General features: G+C 46.7%; 1 protein-coding gene across 1 annotated transcript in view; it reads right to left on the minus strand.

The window, feature by feature from the left end:
- Positions 1 to 488: 488 nt before the first annotated feature.
- TSFM (Ts translation elongation factor, mitochondrial) overlaps positions 489 to 23,970 on the minus strand; it is a 37,035-nt gene continuing 13,553 nt past the window's right edge. Inside the window, exons 3-8 of the mRNA XM_078780712.1 lie at positions 22,473 to 22,646; positions 12,399 to 12,527; positions 10,999 to 11,121; positions 7,325 to 7,406; positions 2,010 to 2,362; positions 489 to 1,035 (exon numbers count right to left, since the gene is read on the minus strand). Of these exons, the coding sequence (XP_078636838.1) occupies positions 907 to 1,035; positions 2,010 to 2,362; positions 7,325 to 7,406; positions 10,999 to 11,121; positions 12,399 to 12,527; positions 22,473 to 22,646 (990 nt within the window). The 3' untranslated portion in view covers positions 489 to 906. The remainder of the gene's footprint in view (positions 1,036 to 2,009; positions 2,363 to 7,324; positions 7,407 to 10,998; positions 11,122 to 12,398; positions 12,528 to 22,472; positions 22,647 to 23,970) is intronic.

Genomic DNA, 23,970 nt, shown 5'->3' on the forward strand with positions numbered 1-23,970 from the left:
CCAGGACCACGTGATCTACCATCACTGTGAGTCAATGGAGCCGACAGTGTTATTACAGCCACAGTTTGACTCGCTACTCCCAGAGATCATCATGGCCACTCCAGTTGACTTGGATGCTTCAAAAACGTCAGCGAAGGCTCCACTCGTCATGGACACCGAAATAATCACCTTATCCACCGTTCCTCCCCGATGCTCAATGCGCCAGAGAAAAAGTACCCAACCGTTTGAATCTGTGGTTTGTTTTTGCGTCGACACATACAGGTGCAGAATAATCCCTGTGTCTGCTTACTGACCAGGGCAGGCTTCCTGAGGTCCACTCGTTTTTATTTGCAGACATATTGCTGTATTTTTTTTTTTGGGGGGAAATATTGCTCTTGCATGTATTGCTTTTGGCAATTTTGGACTTCAAGGGGAGGATATCATATGGACATGCTAAATGTTCCCCGTGTGGCAATGTACTCCACATAAAAAGAGATGGAGACTCTGAAGAGAATGATAGCCCTGGTTTATTGCACTCCAGATTCAGCACAGCAACGAATCAATAACAAGTCACACGGCCCCATTAACCTCATCCACAGTACAACCGCTCCCCCCCCCCGCCCCCCCCCAACAAATCGAGATGCTTGGGAGATTTATGGGCACAAGCTGACCTTAAGGGCCAGCGGTGGGCTGTCCTTGCTTGCGACTGCTGTGGACTTCTGAATTGAGGGTGCAGGGTCAAGGGAATGGAGCTGCTGAAGGAACGACGACAAATTCGGAAGAAATTCAAAATAAAGGTTTCATTTTCAGTTTGTTTTATGCAGGAAACATCACCCTTTTCACACTGCTCCCTCCTTGTGTTCAACATAGATTATTTAACATTTAGAACACAGTACGGATCAGTCGCTGAAAACCCATCTCCAATGTTCATGCATCCAATTTTTCCCCACATTCAAAACGCACGAAGTCAAGCAGCGAGACGTGCGTGGAATGCAAAAGCTGTGTCACTCGCAGGGTTGGGTCCAGCAAAAATGGCTGCTGCAGCATTCTCGTTTCCTACCAAAAAAAAAAACATAGTAATCAACTGATAGGATGACCCTTCAACACTGAGAAATCAACAATAAAAACAAATTACCATTCAGACTTTGTCAAAATAATATTTTAAACCTAGAGTGAAGTTGATGGTGTAGCCTGGTGTTGGCTTAGCGGTGAGGGTGCCAGCTTGGGATCCGAGAATCCTGAGTTCGAATCCCGGTCAATTGTTGAATTAACGCCAGGGGGGTTGACTCAGCCTGTCATCCTTCCGAGGTCGGCAAAATTGAGTACCAGCTTGCTGGGATGAATGATCACGGTGTGTACCCCGATTTAGAATAGGAACACCGTATCCCTGCGCATCGTATGAGGCGACCAAGGGTTGGCGTCAGGAAGGGCATCCGGCCATAAAAACATTGCCTCAAAAAGGGAACCATGAGCTCATGGGGCCCGCAAGGCCAACCCCCGCTCTAGCGGGGAAAATGGCCTTAAAACGATCATTCATTCATTCATTCAGTGAAGTTTATGGTGTGCAGCCGCAAATCCTCACGCTTCCCATCCAAAGCAAAGTTGAAAGTTGGCAAAAAGTTTCCACCAGGAATGACCCAATATCACATTTTAAGTTAAAAAAAAAAGATTTTCCTTTTTTATCCTTGTGACCCTAAGTCACCACCTCCTGGAGCACGACCCGGGAGTGAAATCCCCAAAGAAAATCGTTACAAATTTCTTCTTCTTCTTTTTTTTTTCAAATGTGCCCATAATTCCTACGCATTTTATTGTTTTTGACCACGTCCCAGGGGGGCGGGTATCACATGGTACGGCTCTCACACCTTGCCACGTGTTGATCATAACTACCAAGTGTGGTGAATTTCCACACAACTGATAGCGTGATGGACGGACAGACAGGTGGAGAGGTGATAATAGCCTTGTCGTTTGTTTCAAAAGGTGTGGGGATAATAAATAAATAATGGCAAATTCAACTTGTATCGTGTACCCACCTCTTCTATAATCTCCAATGGAGTTGTGCTCATGTCACTATCCTCCACATCGGGTGACGGTTCCACCCTTTCCTGTTCCGTGTCTTCCTCCATCTCCCCAATCGATAGTGGTGCCATACCGACCACGTGCTGCGCAAGCTTGCGACCTATGTCGGCCTGAATATCTGGACTCTTGCCTGGCGCGGCAGAAGGCTGCAATACTACCATTGCAGCATACTTACCGAATAGCGAACAGTCAGTGGGGGTAGCAAAAGCGGCCGGCGGGGTCCCGTGCACGTAACTTCCCAAGTAGCAGCACGAGGGCACAGAGAGCAAACATGCACGACGTACAGCGATTCTCTCCCCAAGCTTACCTGCACAAACACAAGCAAGAGTATGCACGCAGTCTGTCAAGTCAAAATACAAACCATTAACAAGTCATAACGAGCTAACTTATTGTTAACCTCATTACCAGATGCTGCAGATTTTTCTCATGCACAAACAACACCTCCATATTGTCTTGCTTAGACAGTCAGGTCATTTGTGTAAAATTATACGATGTAACAGTGCGTGTTTGTACAGATGTCTGATGTGTGTCCCCTTCAAAAAGACGATTTGAGTAGGGTTCTAAAGAACCAGTCGCCACATATTCACAAACATAAACAGGATGAAGGGGAACTGTTTCCGATTGCGACAAGTTCTACTAGGCCAAACAAAAAAATATTCATGTTTCGCGTCCCCGCCCGCTTCCTTTTTAGAGGCCGCCTCCTTTTTCTTTTTCTTTTTTTAAACATCGTTCGACTGATCGCAAGCAATCAATTTTCTCACTCTCTCGATGTGATAGTCTCCATCATAATTGTTTCATGGCCGCTCACACAAAATAATCCCGTCTGTGATACACGTACATACAGGTCCGGCAGTAATATGCGGCTGGTTGTTGTGGACTAGCAAAACGTGTGAGCGTGCTATAGAGCGTGTTATAGAGCGTGTTAGCGCTAGCGCTGGCGTGCTGTAGTTTCTACATGCTCTGATTTTGAGACAGACTTTCTCGATAAATTTGATCCACTTTTGCTGTCCACTCCATTATTTTACTTGTGTTCATCATGGTTTTCGTTTGTGTTTCGATCCGAACGGCAAGCAAAGTCGTTAAGCCGTGGTATGCTCGGTCTGTTCATGATGGAAAACGGACTCTGAGTGATATTTTCGCCGAGTTTTCGAGTGGGGAATTTGATCAAGGAGAGCCGATTGACGACCAATACCAAACAACACGCGTTGAGTAACGCTTCCGTACAGAGATATGCAATGTCTTCTCTCAGTTTTGATTTGATAGTGCTATATATAGGCATGCTATGAATATGACATTCGTGTAGACGTAGGCTGCCTTATACGCAAGACGCAACTAGTACTGGTGCCTGGTGGTAGTCACTGAGCTAAGTGAGATACAGGTCTTCGATTTCTTGCAGGTCTACAGACCAGAAACATGACAGAATACTGGGAATCATAAAGAAACTTTGGCTATATCGAGAGTAATACTCTATCAATAATTTTTCATAACGATTTATAATTAAAGATTAACCACAAGTTTTGCCCCATAGCAAAAGAAATTTGATTGAAACAATGCAAATGCAAATTTTGAACATCGCCTCTCTATCAGCTTTCTGTCAGATTCAACAACAGATAAAATCAAATACATGCAATGGATGAGATACTTTTGTTTTGTTAGTAGGAATGAACACAGAACTGGAAGGTATTTTAGTATTTAAAATTCAAAAAGTAAACAAAAAACATTTTCAAAGCAGAGTACATGTAGCTTTACCATGTTAGGAAGAAGATATGGTTGAGAAATAATGAAATATAATGTAAAATGCATTTAGATTCATTATTGTATTGTAATAATAAAATAGGTAAGATATTGTTTGCAAATCTCATCTTGAATTTTTCTGTATACCTGTATAAAGACACAAAAGAAAACAAAGTACAGTATGCAAATACAGTGAAACCTTGACTTACGAGTGCACCAACTTACGAGTTTTCCGAGATACGAGCCGTCGCTCGGGCGGTTTTTTGCTTTGAGATGCGAGCCGAGATCTGAGTTACGAGCTTACGCCACCCGCCACCAGGTGGGTTCCGGTCACGTGGTTATCTTGCCGTGCAAGCATCTCTGCCGTATATCGCTGCTACTTTGTTTTCGCATTTTGGTTATTTTGGAGCTTACGCCACCCGCCACCAGGTGGGTTCCGGTCACGTGGTTATCTTGCCGTGCAAGCAGCTCTGCCGTATATCGCTGCTGCTTTGTTTTCGCATTTTGTTTATTTTGGAAAATTTCTTAGTTTTAACCATGGGTCCTAAGAAATTGAGTGCCAAGGGCAGTACTGAGAAGAAGAAGAGGACCGGCATTCACTCCGTCGTCAGGCATGGTGAGGCAGCAAGCTCGGATGTGAAGGCAGCTGACGATTTTATTATAACTTTTGCCGAACTGATAGAAGCCGAACGATACATCCCCCAGCAAATCTTCAACTGTGACGAGACAGGGCTCTTCTGGAAAAAGATGCCGAGGAGGACGTATATAACGGCAGAGGAGAAGAGCATGCCAGGCCACAACTTGTTCAGAGTGCCGGCGATAGCTCGCCTTCTCTTTGTGGAAGACACGGTGATTTTTTTTTTTTTTGTATACAAGATCGAGGCTCGTGAAAGAACTAACATTAATCACACAAAAAGACAAACCGACACACAAAACACAAAAAACAAGGGGAGCGGCAGACAATATGGGGAGAGAGGGGGAAGGACACAAACACAACATTTGAGAGCAGGGACATCGGGAGGACTTGGGGGGAGGTGGGAGAGGAATAAAACATATGAACACTGCAAGGACTCTGGGGTGAATTACCGGGGGTAGAAAATATCAAGGTTTTCGATGGGTCATTGATGAGGTCATTTCGATGAGGTCATTGATGAAGACCAGAAATAGCACAGGGCCCAGAACACTACACAGATCCTTAACATCCAACAACTAATGGGACGCAAACGGGGCGCCCAGTTTAGCAGTACACACATTGATGAATCACCCTGCCTGTGAAACACCGACATGACAGGTTATAGCTGGGTCGGGATTCAAACCCAGGCTGGACAGTTTAGAGTCAAGTGTGCGTACCTCCAGTCCAGGCCATCCTGCCAACTTGTATGCTGCATACAGGTGAAATATAAAATGCGAGATATTTATATATATACTGTATATTTTTAAAAAAATTGGTGTGGTTTTTGGCGGGCTGGAACGGATTAATAGCATTTCAATGCATTTTAATGGGGAAATTTAATTTGAGAAACGAGCAAATTGAGTTACGAGCTCGGTCACAGAACGAATTAAACTCGTAAGTCAAGGTTTCACTGTATATGAAATGGTCTCTTTTACTAGTCTTTTATTAATATGTTACTCAGTACATGTTGTATTTTGTCAACACAGATCGTCAAGACCCAAACATTCTACATATATTTCAAATCTAAAGAAACAAAAAAGCAGGCGACCATCTTGGGAAAAATGAGCCTGGCGGCCATTTTGAAAAAAATAAAAAAAATAAAAAGGTGCCTTCAAATGTTTGATTGTTTCAAAAATGCAGGACGCTAAACATGTTTTGTTTTTTTTCTGTTCCCGTACTCATGAATATTCATGAACAATCCATCATCAGGGTTCCTGAACAAATTTAGATACTACGATTTGATTACTAAAATAAACATGTCTTGTTTCGGAGTAGAATACAAAAGGATTGTTCAGTAAGTGATGTATCTCACCAAGTTGACAAAGCTGGAATACAAGTTCCATCTCAATCAGGTCAAAATTAATAATGAAAAGACAAATAAAATATATTGTACAACCAAAACAAAGATTCCCCCAAACCCCTCCCAACATGTAGCCATTGTGGTCAGCGAGTACCTAAAAACCCATAAAAAGCCAAAGCTTCTGGGCTGCTTAAGTGGGCCCCAGGCTCCAAACCTTGACAGCTTTGCACTCGCAGCATCTAGGTAAGTATGCACCCTGTTACCTAAAATTCTGGAAACTCCCTTTCATAAAATCCTAGAACCACCCCTGTGGTGTATGATACCTATATCCACTTGCTCCATTATATGTAGATTCGTCAGGTGTCGCAAGCGGGTGAGTGGCAGGACAAAAAATAAAAACAAACAAATAACCGGTAGCTTTCCGTCTGCAGACCGACAGCGGTCCACAGACCAGTGGTTAAGGACCTATGGACGAGCACATGCACTTGGAAGAAAAGAAGAAAAAAAAAGTCCTCAAGACTGCATGATAGAAATGACAGTCTCTTTCCCTTTAAATCAACTTCCTCGACAATCACTGGGTCCCTCCATTGATTTTTCTTCCCCAATATTTTTCTCAATCACATAATAAACGAGCGTGGCACTTTGAAGAGCACATACCTCCTACAGGCTGAATAATTTACATTTTGTATCCCACTGAAAGGCCAGATCTCGATCCATCCTTCAGGCCATAAACACTTGCAACTTGTTCTCCAAAACTGCTGATGAGATTGTGACCAAACTTGGCTGAAATGATATTTGGTATGTTACTCAAGTTTGTTCACGGCATTAAAAAAAAAAATATATATATATATATATATATATATATATTTGGTTTTTTTTGGGGGGGGGGGGGGAGGAGTAGGGACTGCCCTCTCAGAAACTACACAAACAATTTCGATGAAACTTGACACCACAACCTTCATCACCCGTGAGGTACCAAAGTTTGTTCACAGCATTCGAAAAATCGACGTCTAAAGGTGTCTACGGGGACGGGGGTGGGGAAGAGGGTGGGCGTTGCCCCCCAAAATAGGTATTTTTTGTTTTTTTAAGGTCTTATTACGTTGGTGTGATTGTACGTGCTTCCCTGTCGTCTAGCAACCATTGAAATTGGTTTAAAACACTATCATACTGTTTTGAATACCTTTGGTCGGTGAAGTATACTGCTTTATTCAACCAGGTGAGCGCCATGGGGTGTTGCCCCTATTTTTGTTCCTATCTCCCAATAGTGAAGAATCACTAAAAATTACCAAAAGTAGAATCATTAGCCCTTGTCACACACCCAACCTGCCCAAGTTTCATCCGCAACCGTCCATAAATTTTTGAGATATCCTGCTCCCAAACAGACAAACGGGGTGAAAACACAACCTTCATCCGTCCACCTTCAGTGTCAGAGGTAATGCAATTTTTTTTAAACATTTATTTCAACCAATTTCAGAATTGCACTTCCTTCACCATGAAACTCATCAGCTAATGGCAATGCAATCAGCAAAGCATCCAATAATCAATATGTATTTGCAGCGCACCTGTGCATAGTGCCAGTTGCTCCTCCACACAGCTGGAAGAACTGCAAGGGAGTTTCACAAGCTCCTCACTTCCCATGTACAACTGCAGCACATGGACATGTACATACACATGAGCGAAGCATAGAAAAAGGCCTGCAATATGCAAATGTTGAGAACTAATAACTTTTAAAATATCACCGAATGAATATCCCTCGAGCTCTATCCACACAATCCTGTATTGCAATTTGAATAAACAGTCCAGTTTCATGATTAGTATCTAAAATTTAGTACCGCGATTAGTCCCTCGATGGCCCCGAAGACCCAAAACGGGCCCGAAGACCCAACACACGCTGAAGACCACAACGACCTATAAAGACCCACAGGAACCAAAATACCCTCAAGACCCAAAATAGCCCAAAATGGTCAAGCATGCCTACCCCTCTGAAATGACGTGTGGTGAGGCACGCCGAGTCACGCTAGTATATATTATTATTATTTCCTTCTCTCCTCGAGGTCCCCACCCACGACCACGTGCGTGTTGTCTCGCCCCACCCCCTTTATCTGCTTTTTCCTCTACATCTCCAGCCGATACTCACTTTTCCAATTCTAGTTTCCACCATACTCATTCAACCCTTTCTCCTTTCTCCTTTCTCAGATCCACACCCTCACTTGAGGGACTTTTCCCAGATTATTTTTCACTATTTTGTTTAAATATTATTTAAATATGTTAAAACTTTCCCTTGCAGTGTTTTATTCAGTGGTATATTACAACACACTGTTTTTCTTCCGACTTAAAAGGCTTTTTTCAATTTCCTCATAAAATCAACATTTCAAAAAAAAAAAAATTCAATCTCTTACAGTTCTTCCTTCCTACATTCCCTAAACACATCTCAATTCCACCCCTCCTCCATCGTTTTCAAACGGATCTCTGACTTGAAAATCACAATAAACCCAGTTTGTAATAAATGTTCGTTTGTCATAATCGTCCACTTTATAAACTCCCTCCTCACCCCTCCCTTTCAATTCTCCCCCCTCACTCCTCCCCTTCAAATCTCTCCCCTCACCCCTCCCCTTCAAATCTCCCCCCTCACTACTCACCTTCAAATCTCCCTACTCATCCCCCCCTTTCAAATCTCCCCCCCCCTCACCCCTCTCCTCCAAATCTCCCCCCTCACCCCTCCCCTTCAAATCGACCCCCCTCACCCCTCCCCTTCAAATCTCCCCCCCTCACACCTCCCCTTCAAATCACCCCCCCCTTACCCCTCCCCTTCAAATCTCCCCCTCATCCCTCCCTTTAAAATCTCCCCCTTCACCCCTCCCCTCCTTCAAATCCCCCCCCCCCCCTCACACCTCCCCTTCAAATCTCCCTTCTCCCCTTCAAATCTCTGCTCTCAAACCCCCCCTTCAAAATTCCCCCCTCACCCCTCCCCTTCAAAACTTCCCCTCACCCCTCCCACTCAAACCTCCCCCCAACCCTCCCCCCCCCCCCCCACCCTCCCCTTTCCCTTCAAATCCCCTCCAATTTTCACTCCTCCTCAAAGCTGCCCGCTCCCCACTTTCTCTCCCTTCCATCTCATACCTCCACCTCCACCAACCTTCTCCTTTGCTCTGCCCCACCTCAAACAACACCTCACTGTACCTCTTCCCATCACCATCAAATCTTTCTCCTCCTCATCCTTCCCTTTCTCCTAGCTCTTCTGCAATCTCTGAAACACCATCAACAGTTCTCCCTACATCTCACCCCTCATCTCACCCTACCCCTCCCATCCCCTGTCCTGTACCCGATGCTCCACTCCCTCTTCCACAACGGCATGGACCTACAACATCCGGGGCCTTCACTCAAACCTGATTGATCTCTCCATACAGGTTGCTTCTGACAATCCAGATTTAATCTACTCAACAAAAACCTTCCTCCTTCAAGATGTCTCTGGTCCTTAATATCCCTTTCTGGTTACTCCCTCCTCCGGTATGATAGACCTGAGCCTCGTCCTGGTGGTGGGGTTCCTATCTTTATCAAAAACTCTCTTCCTCACTCTCCCTGCACTGCCCTGTCTCCACCCCACCCCCAGGAATACCCCTGGCTACGACTTCCCCTCTGCTCCCACCTTTTGTTCACATGTGTTCTGTACCGTCCTCCAAACAGTGAGGACTTCATCGACATCTCGCTGTCTGACAACATGGACCAACTTCTATCCACTCATCCCAAATCTCTCTTCCTCATATGTGGTGACTTCAACTGTCATCATGCCAGCTGGCTGGGTGTGGAACAGCCACGGCACCTCAGCAAAGGACTTCTGCGACCAACTGGGACTGACATAATCTGCCAACTTCCTGACCCGGATCTCAGTCAACGGAGCATCTTCTCTTCTAGACTTGATTATGAATATGGTTATGGTTATGCAGACCTTGGTTATGAATATGGTTATGGTTATGCAGACCTGGACAAAATCACAGACTGGGCAAACAAGTGGAACATGTCTTTCAATCCTGACAAATCTCACACTCTTACAATGTCTCTCCGAAAAGACCGACTGGACAACCCTCCCATCTACTTTGTGAATAATCCTCTCCAAGAAGTTCTGTCACTCAAGCTTTTGGGTCTCACTATCTGCCATGATCTTTCCTGGGAAAGCCACATTTCCAAACTGGCCTCCAAAGCCAGTCGCCGACTGGGCATCCTCCGTCGTGCGAAGTCCTTCCTTGGCACACCTGAGCTCCTCACCACAGACAAGGCTTTCATCCACAGCTCAATGGAATACTGCTCTCCCCTCTGGGCTGGTGCTCCTGCCTCACACCTAGCTCGTCTTCACGATGTTGAAACCAAAGCGTTCAGAATCATTGGAATCTCCCGCGATGACGCCATCTCCGAGGGCCTTTCACTTACTCACCGCAGGCAGGTTGGTGGTCTTTCCGTCTTCTATCTTCATTTATTCCATTCATTCATATCATTCATATTCATTCATATTCATATTCATTCATATTCATATCATAGGCAGCCATTCATATCAGAATGGTCTTCATTTACATCTCCTCTCCGGCCTTGCTCCCCCAGCTCTCTCTGAGCTCTGTCCCCCAAATATTCCTACAGGTCGCACAAGATCTGCCTGCAACCCTCTTATGGTTAAACTGCCAAAATCAAGACTCTCTGCTCACCTTCACTCCTTCATTCCTCTTTTCTCCCACCTCTGGAACAAACTCCCTCACTCTCTTTAATGCCACTCCTCCCTCCAGGTCTTTAAAACAGCTGTTCACCACCATCTCTTATCTTCCCCCATCCAAAACCTTGATCCTTTCTACCCCCGCTAATTTCACCCTAAATCTACTTTTTTGAAATACCAACTGCTTTCCTGGAAGTCCTTGGTGTCCTTGCGTTTTATACCTATCCTGCCTCCCCCCAAGCCCTCTCCCTCCCACACGTCTCCCAATGTCCCTGCTCTCAAATGGTGTGTTTGTGTGCTTCCCCTTCTCTCCCCATCTTGTCTACCGCTCCCCTTTTTATATACTTTGTTTGCTTGTTTATTTGATTTGTTTGTTTGATAAATGTTAGCTCTTTCACGAGCCTCGATTCTGTACAGAAAAGAAAAGAAAAAATTATTCAGGAATATTTTCATACTTTGATTCTCAGGGATCACAGGCAGCAGAAAAGTATCAAATAAAACTTCACATTTAACTTGTTCTTTGTATCATGATCATACCTTGTCAAAGGTTTCCTGTTGAGGCCCAGCCTGACGTGCCTGCTCAAAGACCGCCCTTGTGATGCATTGCACCAACTGCTGAAAACGTGCCGTGCGTGCTACAAAGTCCGTTTCACAGTTCACCTGCAGCCACCAAATCATTCATGCCTATTGGGAATTCAGAAAAAACACAAATCGACGAATTCTTTCAAGGCCATCATTTAGGCTTGTCCAAATATACAATATCTCCAACATTAATCCTGAATAAATTTCTTATTTAATGAAAGTGAGCAGGAGAAATTTAACAACACGTTTTTAAAAAAATTCTGTGCATTGATCAAGGCCTCAGAGAGGAGATTGTAGCGCATGCAGGACAAAGACAGACATCAATGTACCTTAACATGAATTACATGCAATAAGTGGGATTTCAACCTGGGTTCCTAACATCGTGAGCCATTGATTTAGACGAGAATGCAAACAAGAAATCCAGTTATTTACTGACAAAAAGGATGCATGTTCCACAATGCACACACATCATATCTCTCTGTCTGCCTCACTACACAAACACATATCTCTCTGTCTGCCTCACTACACAAACACATATCTCTCTGTCTGCCTCTCTACACAAACACACATATCTGTCCCTCTCCACACACACACACACACACATGCACGCACGCACGCACGCACACACACACACACACACCTCTCTCTCACTATACACACACACACACACCTCTCCCCCTCTATCTCTCTCTCTCACTATATATACACACACACACACACACACAAACACACACACACACCTCTCTCTCTCTATATACACACACACACACACACACACACACACACACACACACACACACACACACACACACACACACACACACCTCTCCCTCTCACAATATACACACACACACACACAAACACACACACACACACCTCTCCCTCTCTCTATACACACACACACACACACACACACACACACACACACACACACACACACACACACACACACACACACCTCTCCCTCTCACTATATATACACACACACACACACACACCTCTCCCTCTCACTATATACACACACACACACCTCTCCCTCTCTCTATATACACACACACCTCTCCCTCTCTCTATATACACACACACCTCTCCCTCTCTCTCTCTCACTATATACACACACACCTCTCCATCTCTCACGCACTATATATACACACACACACACACACCTCTCTCACTATACACACACACCTCTCCCTCTCTCTATATGCACACACACCTCTCCCTCTCACTATATACACACACACCTCTCCATCTCTCACGCACTATACACACACACACACACACACACACACACACACACACACACACACACACACACACACACACACACACACACACACACACACACACCTCACCTCCACAAGAACACCTGTGCTCCTTGTCTGTAGGAAGCCGACAAGGCCCTGACTGGCTACCCGAGTTTGCAGCTGGGTGGTCTTATTCCATCCACGTTCTTTTGCTTGTTCCTCGAGCCACACCTCAGCCTGAAAGTACAGCCACAGATGGAACAATTGAAAAAGTTGAAAATTGCACGAAATAAGGATGGACTTAAAATAATCAAATCATTTCCAGTACAATTAGCTGTTGTATTGTGAACATATTTAACGTGTAATTTGTGACGGTAAATTGCCTTGACCTGACCAAAGTATTGCTGGCACAAACAGAAAATTAATAAATCACTCTCACACTCGTTTGCACGACGTGGTTGAGGCCTCCTTTCTTGCTCGTTTGCACGACGTGCTTGAGGCCTCCTTTCTTGCTCGTTTGCACGACGTGCTTGAGGCCTCCTTTCTTGCTCGTTTGCACGACGTGCTTGAGGCCTCCTTTCCTGCTTCCTAAGGCTCGTTTGCACGACGTGCTTGAGGCCTCCTTTCCTGCTTCCTGAGGCTCGTTTTGCACGACGTGCTTGAGGCCTCCTTTCCTGCTTCCTGAGGCTCGTTTGCACGACGTGCTTGAGGCCTCCTTTCCTGCTTCCTGAGGCTCGTTTGCACGACGTGCTTGAGGCCTCCTTTCCTGCTTCCTGAGGCTCGTTTGCGCGACGTGCTTGAGGGCTCCGAGTGCTTCTGCTCACTGAGGATCTCACCTTCGAAAGAGTTGCATTTACATTCTGTACACATGGCCATCTTAGCTGCTTAACGTGCAGTGCAAACGAACCTTTTCTTTGTTATCAATAGTGATCTCAAGCTTGTGGAGGAGCTTGTATGTGTAATGTATTTGGGAGGACGACTCGGCCATCTTTGTGCTTTTACATGAATTGACTTGGACCGGTGTGTACGGTGTGTACCCTGGTTAGAATAGGTACACCGTATCCCTGCGTGTCGTAAGAGGCGACTAAGAGGGTTGGCGTCAGGAAGGGCATCCGGCCATAAAAACATTGCCTCAAAAAGAGAACCATGACAATTACAACTACATATGGGCAGGGTACAGCCCGAAGTGGAGATCAGTTTCTGAGGTTTGGGACATGGAATGTAGGGACAATGACAGGGAGATCAGGAGAAGTGGTGGAAGTATTGGTCAGAAGAAGAGTGGACATATGTTGGGTGCAAGACACGAGAAGGAAGGGAAGTGGTGTGAGAATGGTGAAGGGTAGGCAGGGACAGAAATACAAGTTTGTGTGGCAAGGGTGCCCGGAGGGCGTGAATGGTGTTGGTGTCCTGTTTTCTGAGGAGTTTGTAGACAGTGTGGTGAGTGTGACGAGAGTGAGTGATAGGTTGATGATGGTGAAAATGATGATTGCAAAGCTCTTGGTGAACGTCATCTCGGGATATGCTCCGCAGGTTGGTCGGAGCGATGAAGAGAAGGACAAGTTCTGGTGTGCTATAGAGAAGCTGATGGAAAACGTGAAAGATGAGGAAGTTGTTGTGGTAGGAGGAGACCTAAATGGACATGTGGGAAGGAGTATGGACGGTTTTCAGGGAGTTCATGGGGGTTACGGATATGGTGTGAGAAATGGAGAAGGTGAAAGGATTTTGGAGTTTGCTGATGGAGCTGATTTGTTGATTTGTAATACTCAGTTCCAGAAAGGGGATAATAAGCTTGTTACATACACGTCAGGTGGGTCGACGACAACTGTTGACTACCTGATGGTGCGTAGGCGAGATAGGGGGCACCTCCGGGACACAAAGGTGATCCCGGGGGAGGAGGCTGTTTCACAGCACCACTTGGATTGTCTGCGACATAAGGGTGAAAGGTGCGAGGAGAGCTCGGCGGGTGAAGTACCAACCGAGAATGAAGGTGTGGAGGTTGAAAGAGGTGACAATAAGGCAGGCATTAAAAGAGAGGCTGAGTAGGGTAGAGGCTGATGTGGTTGAGCTTGAACGTGGTTGGATGTCAATGAAAGATAGTCTGTTGGGAGCGGTTGGTGAGGTATGTGGATGGACAAAAGGACCACCGAGGCACTCGGAAACATGGTGGTGGGATGATGAAGTTGGAAAGAGGATTGACGAGAAGAGGAAGAAGTTCAAGGAGTGGCAGAAGGCGAAGGGTACGGGAGCAGAAAAAGCAGAGCATGAAAGTTATAAGGCAGCCAAGAAGGCTGCAAAGAAAGAGGTAGCAAAGGCGCAGGAGACATGGAGGAAAATGTTCGGAGAATGCTTGGATTCGGAGGAGGGTCAGAGAGCGGTATTCAGGATTGCAAAGCAGATAGCGAAAGAGAGGTGTGATGTGATGGGGGTGAGTTGCTTGAAGGATGAAGTGGGACAAATCGTTGTGGACCCAGATGGAATTAAAGGAAGATAGAAAAGATATATGGAAATGCTGTTGAATACAGAGAATGAATGGGATGGCAACATGGAGAGTAACCCAGTTTTAGGACCGGCAGAGAAGATAACTGAGAAGGAAGTTGAGGAAGCGATAAAAGCAATGAAGAGTAGAAAAGCGGGAGGGCCGACGGGACTTGTGGGAGATATGTTGAAGGCAGCAGGAAGTTGGGGTGTGAAGAGAATGGCAGAGATCTGGTGGTGAAAGAAGGTCGCATTCCAGTGGATTGGGAACTGAGTACCCTCATCCCTCGAAACAAGGGGAAAGGTGACCCTCTGGAGTGTGGCTCGTACCGAGCGATAAAGTTATTGGAGCATGGAATGAAGGTATTGGAAAGGGTGTTGGAGAGGAGGATAAGGAAGAAGGTGAAGATTGACGAAATGCAGTTTGGATTTATGCCAGGAAGAGGAACGAAAGACGCGCTCTTTATTGTGAGGCAGTTGCAGGAGAAGTACATGGAGTCGAGGAAGAAGTTGTTTCTTGGGTTTGTTGATCTGGAGAAAGCATTCGATAGGGTTCCACGCAAAGTATTGACATGGGCATTGAGGAAGTTAGAAGTGGAGGAATGGTTGATCAGAGTTGTGATGGCAATATACAAAAGAGCGCGCACAGCTGTAAGGACGAAGGACGGGAACAGTGGTGAGTTTGAGGTGAAGGTGGGAGTGCATCAGGGGTCGGTACTAAGTCCACTACTATTTGTAGCTGTGATGGAGGTGCTGGCTCAGACCGTAAAGGAGGGTTTACCGTGGGAGTTGTTGAATGCAGATGATCTGGTGTTTTTTTTGTTTGTTTTTTTGTTTTTTGTATACTGAATCGAGGCTCGTGAAAGAGCGAACATTTACTTCACAAACAAATCAACCAGACAAACAAAATATAGAAAAAGAGGGAGCGGAAGACAAGATGGGGAGACAAGGGGAAGCACACAAACACAACATTTGAGAGCAGGGAGATGTGTGGGAGGAAGAGGGCTTGGGGGGAGGAGGCGTGGGAATGGGGGGGGGGGGGGGAGAAGTATAAAACACAAGGACACCAAGGACTTCCAGGACGGAAGTTGGTATTTCAAAAAAGTGGAATTGGGGTGAAATTAGCGGGGGTAGAAAAGATCAAGGTTTTGGATGGGGGAAGATAAGAGATGGTGGTGAACAGCTGTTTTAAAGACCTGGAGGGTGGAGTGGGATTGAAGAGAGTGAGGGAGTTTGTTCCAGAGGCGGGAGAAAAGAGGAATGAAGGAGTGAAGGTGAGCAGAGAGTCTTGATTTTGGCAGTTTAACCATAAGAAGGGTTGCAGGCAGATCTTGTGCGACCTGTAGGAATATTTGCGGGACAGAGCCCAGAGAGAGCTGGGGGGGGGGGGGCAAGGCCACAGAGGAGTCGGTAGAAGACGGAAAGACCACCAACCTGCCTGCGGTGAATGAGTGAGAGGCCCTTGGAGTTAGCTTCATTGCGGGAGATTCCAATGATTCTGAATGCTTTGGTTTCAACAGCGTGAAGACGAGCTAGGTGTGATGCAGGAGCACTAGCCCAGAGGGGAGAGCAGTATTCCATTGAGCTGCGGATGAAAGCCTTGTATGTGGTGAGGAGCTCAGGTGTGCGAAGGAAGGACTTCGCACTACGGAGGATGCCCAGTCGGCGACTGGCTTTGGAGGCCAGATTTGAAATGTGGTTTTCCCAGGAAAGATCATGGCAGATAGTGAGACCCAAAAGCTTGAGTAACAGAACTTCTTGGAGAGGATTATTCAGAAAGTGGATGGGAGGGTTGTCCAGTCGGTCTTTTCGGAGAGACATCGTAAGAGAGTGAGATTTGTCAGGATTGAAAGACATGTTCCACTTGTTTGCCCAGTCTGTGATTTTGTCCAGGTCTGCAGAGAGTGAGGAGGCTGCAGACTGCCGATCTGAGGGATGAAGAATGGAGCGACAGAGAGTAGAGTCATCAGCAAAGAGATAGAGAGGATTTTCAAGAGAGTCAGAGAGATCATTGACGAAGACCAGAAAAAGCACAGGGCCCAGAACACTGCCCTGGGGAACTCCAGCCTGAACAGAAAGAGGAGATGAGTGAAACCCATTCAGGGCCACACGTTGACTACGACTAGAGAGGAAGTCCGCCAGCCATGCGTGGAGATTTCCATGGATACCAAAAGAGGAGAGTTTGGTGAGCAGAGCAGGGTGCCAGACCGTATCGAAGGCACGTGATATGTCAAGGGAGACAGCTCTGATTTCCTGTTTGGCATTGAGGACCTCCATCCATTGTTGAGAAAGCAGAAGCAGCATGTCCAGAGTCGAGTGACCAGGTCTGAAACCAAATTGATGATCAGAGATCAAGCCATTGGAGAAGAGGAAAGATTTCATATCTGAAGCAATGATGGATTCCATGACTTTGCTGATAATTGGGAGAAGGCTGATTGGTCTGTAGTTGCTGGGATCTGTTTTTGCACCTTTTTTGTGCAAAGCAGTGATGTTGGCAGATGACCTTGAGCAAAACAGAGGGTGAAAAGAACAGAGAGAGGGAGTGAAAGAGCGGACGAACAGGATTTTAGGACCCGTGGGCTGATGCTGTCAGGTCCAGTTGCAGAATCAGAGTCGAGGGTTGACAGAAACTTTTCCACCTTGTCAGGAGGAAAGGACACAGAGTCCAGGCGCAGCTGGGTATGACTGGGTACGGTGGGTACAGAGAGGGATGGGTTTGGGACACAAGATTTAGAGGCAAACACAGAGTTGAGGCATTCAGCTTTTTCACGTGCGGAGTCAGCCGTGTGGCCGTTTGAGGTGAGGGAGGAGATGGAGGGGGAACAAACACCAGAAACAGATTTGACCAGACGCCACCAGGATTTGGAAGAGGGAGACAGATAAGAGAGTTCGGTCTTGAGAACGGAGAGATATTGTTTCCTAGCTCTCCTGAGGGTGGACACACTTGTTTCGGGCTTTGTGAAAGGAAATGAGATTTCCTTCCGTTGGATTTGCTTTCCAGGAGACGAAAGCAAGTTGTTTCTGGGCAATAGCCTCACCACAAGATTCCGTGTACCATGGACGGGAGGAAGGGTATGACAACTGAAGACGAGATGGGATAAATCTGTACATGAGAGAGAGCAATTTACTTTGGAAGAATTCCCAGGATGAGTTGATGTCAGAGGCGGTAGAGATGGGAGACCAGTCCAGATGATTGATGGCTGCTTGAAGACCGTGCCAGTTGGCCTGAGTGAAATGCCAGACTCGTCGACGCTGAGGAGGCTCTCTGAGAATGGTCAGAGAGATGTCCACTTTCACAAGCACATGATCAGATGAGCCGATTGGAGCAGAAGAAGAGCAGCAGACATTTTCAGGGAAGTTAGTCATAACCAAGTCCAGAAGAGAAGATGCTCCGTTGACTGAGATCCGGGTCGGGAAATTGACAGATTCTGTCAGTCCCAGTGAGTCACAGAAGTCCTTTGCTGAAGAGCCATGGCTGGTGAGAGAGGTACCCACACCCAGCCAACTGGCATGGTGACAATTGAAATCACCACATATGAGGAAGAGTCTGTATTGTCTTTCCCTCGCGGTCCCCCTGTATTGTCTTTCCCTCGCGGTCCCCCTGTGCTGTCTTTCCCTCGTGGTCCCCCTGTACTGTCTTTCCCTCGCGGTCCCCCTGTGCTGTCTTTCCCTCGCGGTCCCCCTGCACTGTCTTTCCCTCGCGGTCCCCCTGTGCTGTCTTTCCCTCGTGGTCGCCCAGTGCTGTCTTTCCCTCGCGGTCCCCCTGTGCTGTCTTTCCCTCGTGGTCCCCCTGTGCTGTCTTTCCCTCACGGTCCCCCTGTGCTGTCTTTCCCTCGTGGTCCCCCTGTGCTGTCTTTCCCTCGTGGTCCCCCTGTACTGTCTTTCCGTTGTGGTCCCCCTGTGCTGTCTTTCCCTCGCGGTCCCCCTGTACTGTCTTTCCCTCATGGTCCCCCTGTGCTATCTTTCCCTCGTGTTCCCCCTGTGCTGTCTTTCCCTCGTGGTCCCCCTGTGCTGTCTTTTCCTCGTGGTCCCCTGTGCTGTCTTTCCCTCGTGGTCCCCCTGTGCTGTCTTTCCCTCGTGGTCCCCCTGTGCTGTCTTTCCCTCGTGGTCCCCCCTGTGCTGTCTTTCCCTCGTGGTCCCCCTGTGCTGTCTTTCCCTCGTGGTCCCCCTGTGCTGTCTTTCCCTCATGGTCCCCCTGTGCTGTCTTTCCCTCGTGTTCCCCCTGTGCTGTCTTTCCCTCGCGGTCCCCCTGTGCTGTCTTTCCCTCGTGGTCCCCCTGTGCTGTCTTTCCCTCGTGGTCCCCCTGTGCTGTCTTTCCCTCGTGGTCCCCCTGTGCTGTCTTTCCCTCGTGGTCCCCCTGTGCTGTCTTTCCCTCGTGGTCCCCCTGTGCTGTCTTTCCCTCGTGGTCCCCCTGTGCTGTCTTTCCCTTGTGGTCCCCCTGTGCTGTCTTTCCCTCGTGGTCCCACTGTGCTGTCTTTCCCTCACGGTCCCCCTGTGCTGTCTTTCCCTCGTGGTCCCCCTGTGCTGTCTTTCCCTCGTGGTCCCCCTGTGCTGTCTTTCCCTCGCGGTTGTCAGCTCTTTCACGAGCCTCGATTCAGTATACAAAAAAAGAAAAAAAAAAAAGAAAGAGAGAGTTGGGATGGGTAGATAGAAGTTGGTCCATATTATCAGACAGCGAGATGTAGATGGAGTCATCACTGTTTGGTGGATGGTACAACACACATATGAACAAAAGGTGGGAGCGAAGGGGAAGCCGTAGCCAAAGGTATTCCTGGGGGTGAGGTGGAGAGAGGGCAGTGCAGGGCGAGTGAGGAAGAGAGTTTTTTATAAAGATAGCAACCCCACCTCCAGGACGAGGCTCAGGTCTATCATACCGGAGGAGGGAGTAACCTGGGAGAGAGGAAAGATTCTGTTAAGCAGATCACTTCTGGTTTGTCAGAAGCAACCTGTATGGAGAGATCAGTCAAGTTTGAGCGAAGGCCCCGGATGTTTGAGGTCCATACTGTTAAAGAAGAGGAAGGGGGAGCATCGGATACAGAACAGAACAGAGGGGGGAGCGGTGCGGTAAGATGTGGAAGAGGAGGAAGAGGTAGGGAGAGCTGTTGAAGGTGTGTCAGAGATTTCAGAATAGCTTGGAGAAAGGGAAAAATGGGGCGGACAAAAGGTTTGATGGTGATTGGGTGAGGCGCAGTGAGGTGTTATTTGAGGAGGGGGAGAGTGAGGTAGAAGGTTGAGGGAGCTGAAGGTGAAAGTTGGAAGGGGGAAGAAGTGGGGCGGACGCTTTGAAGAGGAGGGGTGAGAGGGGAGTCTAGGAGGGGAGCAGCGAGGGAGAGTCTCGGAGGGGAGGGGTGTGGGGGGAGTTTAGGAGGGAAGGGGCAAGGGGGGAGATTTTAAAGGGATGGGTGATGGGGAAGATTTGGAGGGGAGGGGAGGGGCAAGGGGGAAGATTTGAAAGATGGGTGATGGGGATGATTTGGAGGGGAGGGGCAAGGGGGTCGATTTAGAGGGGAGGGGTGATGGGGAAGTTTTGGAGGGGAGGGGTGATGGGGAAGATTTGGAGGGGAGGGGCAAGGGGGAAGATTTGAAAGGGATGGGTGATGGGGAAGATTTGGAGAGGAGGGGCAAGGACGAATATTTGAAAGAGATGGGTGATGGGGAAGATTTGGAGGGGAGGGGCAAGGGGGTAGATTTGGAGGGGAGGGGTGATGGGGAAGTTTTGAAGGGGAGGGGTGATGGGGAAGTTTTGGAGGGAAGGGGTGATGGGGAAGTTTTGGAGGGAAGGGGTGATGGGGAAGTTTTGGAGGGAAGGGGTGATGGGGAAGTTTTGGAGGGAAGGGGTGATGGGGAAGTTTTGGAGGGAAGGGGTGATGGGGAAGATTTGGAGGGGAGGGGTGAGATTGGATTTTGAAAAGTGTACGATTAATGGGAAACGAACATTTATTGCAAAATGAGTTTCTTGAGACCTTCGAGTCAAAAATACGTTTGAGGACGCTGAAGGATGGGTGGAGTGCTGGAGAGTTTAGGGAATGTATGAAAGAGGCACTGTAAGAGATGGAATTTTTTTTTGGAATGAATAGATTTGGTGAGCAAGTCGAACGCATCCTTTTATAGAAGAAGAAGAAAAAGGTGTTATAGTATACGACAGAATACAGTTCTTCAGGGGACAGTTTAAACATTTTTTAACAACGTGATCACGAACAACGTGGTCGAAGAACGAACGAACAAATAAGAACGAACAAACGGATAATAACAGAGAAGGAAATATTTTTGGGGTTTTTTTTTTTTGTTGTTGAGATTTTAAAACAAGGAAGTATTGGGTGAAAAGACCGGGAAAAACAGAGACCGAAAGTAATTACAGCGCAATAGAAGAACCGCTGAGACAAAAACAAAGCCTCAAGCCAAGGTCGGACACGGTAGCCTACTACACTAGGCCTCAGAATATGTGACACGAACTAACCGACGATTCTGTACACAGGTATGAAAAACCAACACCGAGAATCCTAGTAAAGACACACCAATAGGTACATACACCGAAAGAAAGATACAGTTTCGACAAAAACACAATTGTGAAAAATTACTTAACTTCGAAAGCGTGCGCGCATGGACAGCTTTGAAGAGACGTGACCTCCCCGTGACCTGTTGATTGCGGAAAGTATGGAAGGACTGAAGGAAAAGATGAACAAGTGAAAGGAATGTATGGAGACAAAAGGTCTGAAGGTTAATATAGGAAAGACGAAGGTGATGGCAAGTGGTAAAGCATGTGGTGAGGTGGAAAGAACTGGGAAGTGGCCATGTGCTGTGTGGAGGAAGGGTGTCGGAGTGAACTCCATTCAATGTACAATGTGCGCTGAGTGGGTTCATCAAAAATGTAGTGGTCTGAGAGGGTCATTAACCAGTGTGGCAGCTACATTCAAATGTAAGGTGTGCACAGAGGGAGTTGCAGATGGAGGAATTGTTGAGTTGGATCTTGGAGATGGCATGAAGCTGGAAGGTGTGAAAACATTTTGCTACCTCGGAGACATGCTGAATGGAGAAGGTGGATCAGACTCGGCAACGGTTGCTAGAGTGAGATGTGCATGGAAGAAGTTTCGGGAACTGAGTGGTGTGCTGATGAGGAGGGGAGTGTCGTTGAAGCTGAAGGGAAAGGTGTATGCTGCATGTGTGAGAAGTGTTATGATTTATGGGAGCGAGACATGGGTCATGAATGTAGAGCAGCAACGAAGGCTGGAAAGGGTGGAAATGCGAATGGTTCGGTGGATGTGTGGAGTATCGTTGAGAGAGAGGAAGACAAATGATGAATTGCGAAAGATGATGGGAACAGAGCCTGTGATTGATGCTGTGAAGAAGAACAGGTTGAGATGGTTTGGTCATGTGTTGAGGAAGGATGAAAGTGACTGGTTGAGAAGAGTGATGGAAATGAATGTAGAAGGAAGTAGAGGACGGGGAAGACCGAGAAAGACTTGGCTAAAGATGGTGGAAGAAGAAATGCGGGCAAGGGGGTTAACAAGGGGAGATGCAGAAAATAGGGCAAAATGGAGAAGATTGTTATGGGGACCGCAAGGCTAACCTAACCCCCGCTCTGGCAGGGAAAATGGCCTTAAAATGCATGTTGTGTTGTTGTACTCTCACACTACGGCAAGCAAGTTGGTCATTCAGTCTAATTCAATGAGCTCAAGGTCAAAGTGCTTTGTATAACTTGTCGCTGACCTGTTGAAGATCATCATTAAACTTGATCAATGCCTCCTTGCAGCTGGAAAAAGAATAGCCAGTTCGCTGACGCAGTTCTCTCAACGACTCCTTCTTCACATGACTGGCATTGCCCTTGACACTTGCACTGGCACGGAAAGCAGGCATCGTTTGAAACAAGCGTGTTGGTAGAACCTGCAAAGAAAATTTTTAAAAAGACTTTTACCAGGGTATCCCGTAGGGCAATGTCGTCTAGAACAGCGTTTGTCTGAGTGCATGCATGCATGCCCCTTCTGCCAGCCCTTCTGCCAGCCTTTATTAGGGTCATTTTGCGGGTTTGATACCCTATTGTTTTTGTTAAGATCATTATATTATTGTTCTGACGGCATTTTGCGGGTTTATTCCCTTTAAAATTCATTTTCTCTGCAACTGTTGGTCCGATTGACACAAAATGTTGACCATAGCAACACCTCCTCCTGAAAACCTTTCAGTAATAATTGTGATGCCATATGTCACGAGGTACAGACGCCATCTTGGAAAAAAAGCGAAAAACTTTGCACGTCTATATCTCCGAAGCCACTCCGTGAACAAACAATGAAACATGGCTCATTGTAAAATTCTTTGGACCGAATTGTGTAGAAAAATTATGAAGATTATGATAAAAATTATAAATCCAGCCGTCGAAGTGAAACTTCAAAATTAAGAAGTAGTCGTTAAAGGGAATACTTGATTAAAATTTCAACATGATCGGCTGCACGCTCTGGCAGCCATAATTTTTTTTGGTTTGAAGGAGAAGAAATTCCACAATTTTATCTTCTCCAGCGCGTGAATTTTCAGCACATCTATCAATTACGTACCGTTTGAACTCAGTGGCATCCTCTCTATTAATTACGTATGCACATTAATTACGTACTATCCAAAAGTACCTTTCAACCCCATGGACTGGTGAAACCCCCTCAGACTTTTGAAGAACCTTTAAGACCCCCAGACCCTTATGACCACCAAGACCCCAAAATAACCCAAAGAAACCCCTGCCCCCCAAGTCCCTTAAGACCACCCAAAAGACCCAAAGGACTCAAAAGACCCTGACTACTCCAAAAGACCCTGAGGATTACAAAGACCCAAAATAACCCGAGGACTCCAAAGGACACCAAGGACCCAAAAGACCCCAAGGACCGGCCATTTTAGGAATGTAAATAGTTTTTCAACGTGTGTGTTATCATTTTTGTCGTTTCATGCAAAGGGTCTGGACGGGACGACAGTTGAGTGGACGGGACTAAACAGCAACAACTCGGACCCAAAGGACCCAAAAATCCTGAGGATCCTTAAAGACCGCAAAGACCCAAAAGACCCCCTCATATAACCCCCTCATATAATAACCCCCTCATATAAAGACCCCTCACCCCTCATATAATTTTTTTAACATTTCAAATGCAATACTGAATTCTGCTTTATAAAGAGGATGTCATGTGTCACACATGCCCTTTTTTTCGATTTTTCCAAGATGGCATCCGTAGCA

This window comes from Myxine glutinosa, chromosome 6 (genome assembly GCF_964187855.1).
Source record: "Myxine glutinosa chromosome 6, kmMyxGlut1.1, whole genome shotgun sequence".
In the NCBI taxonomy this organism is placed as follows: Eukaryota; Metazoa; Chordata; class Myxini; order Myxiniformes; family Myxinidae; genus Myxine; species Myxine glutinosa.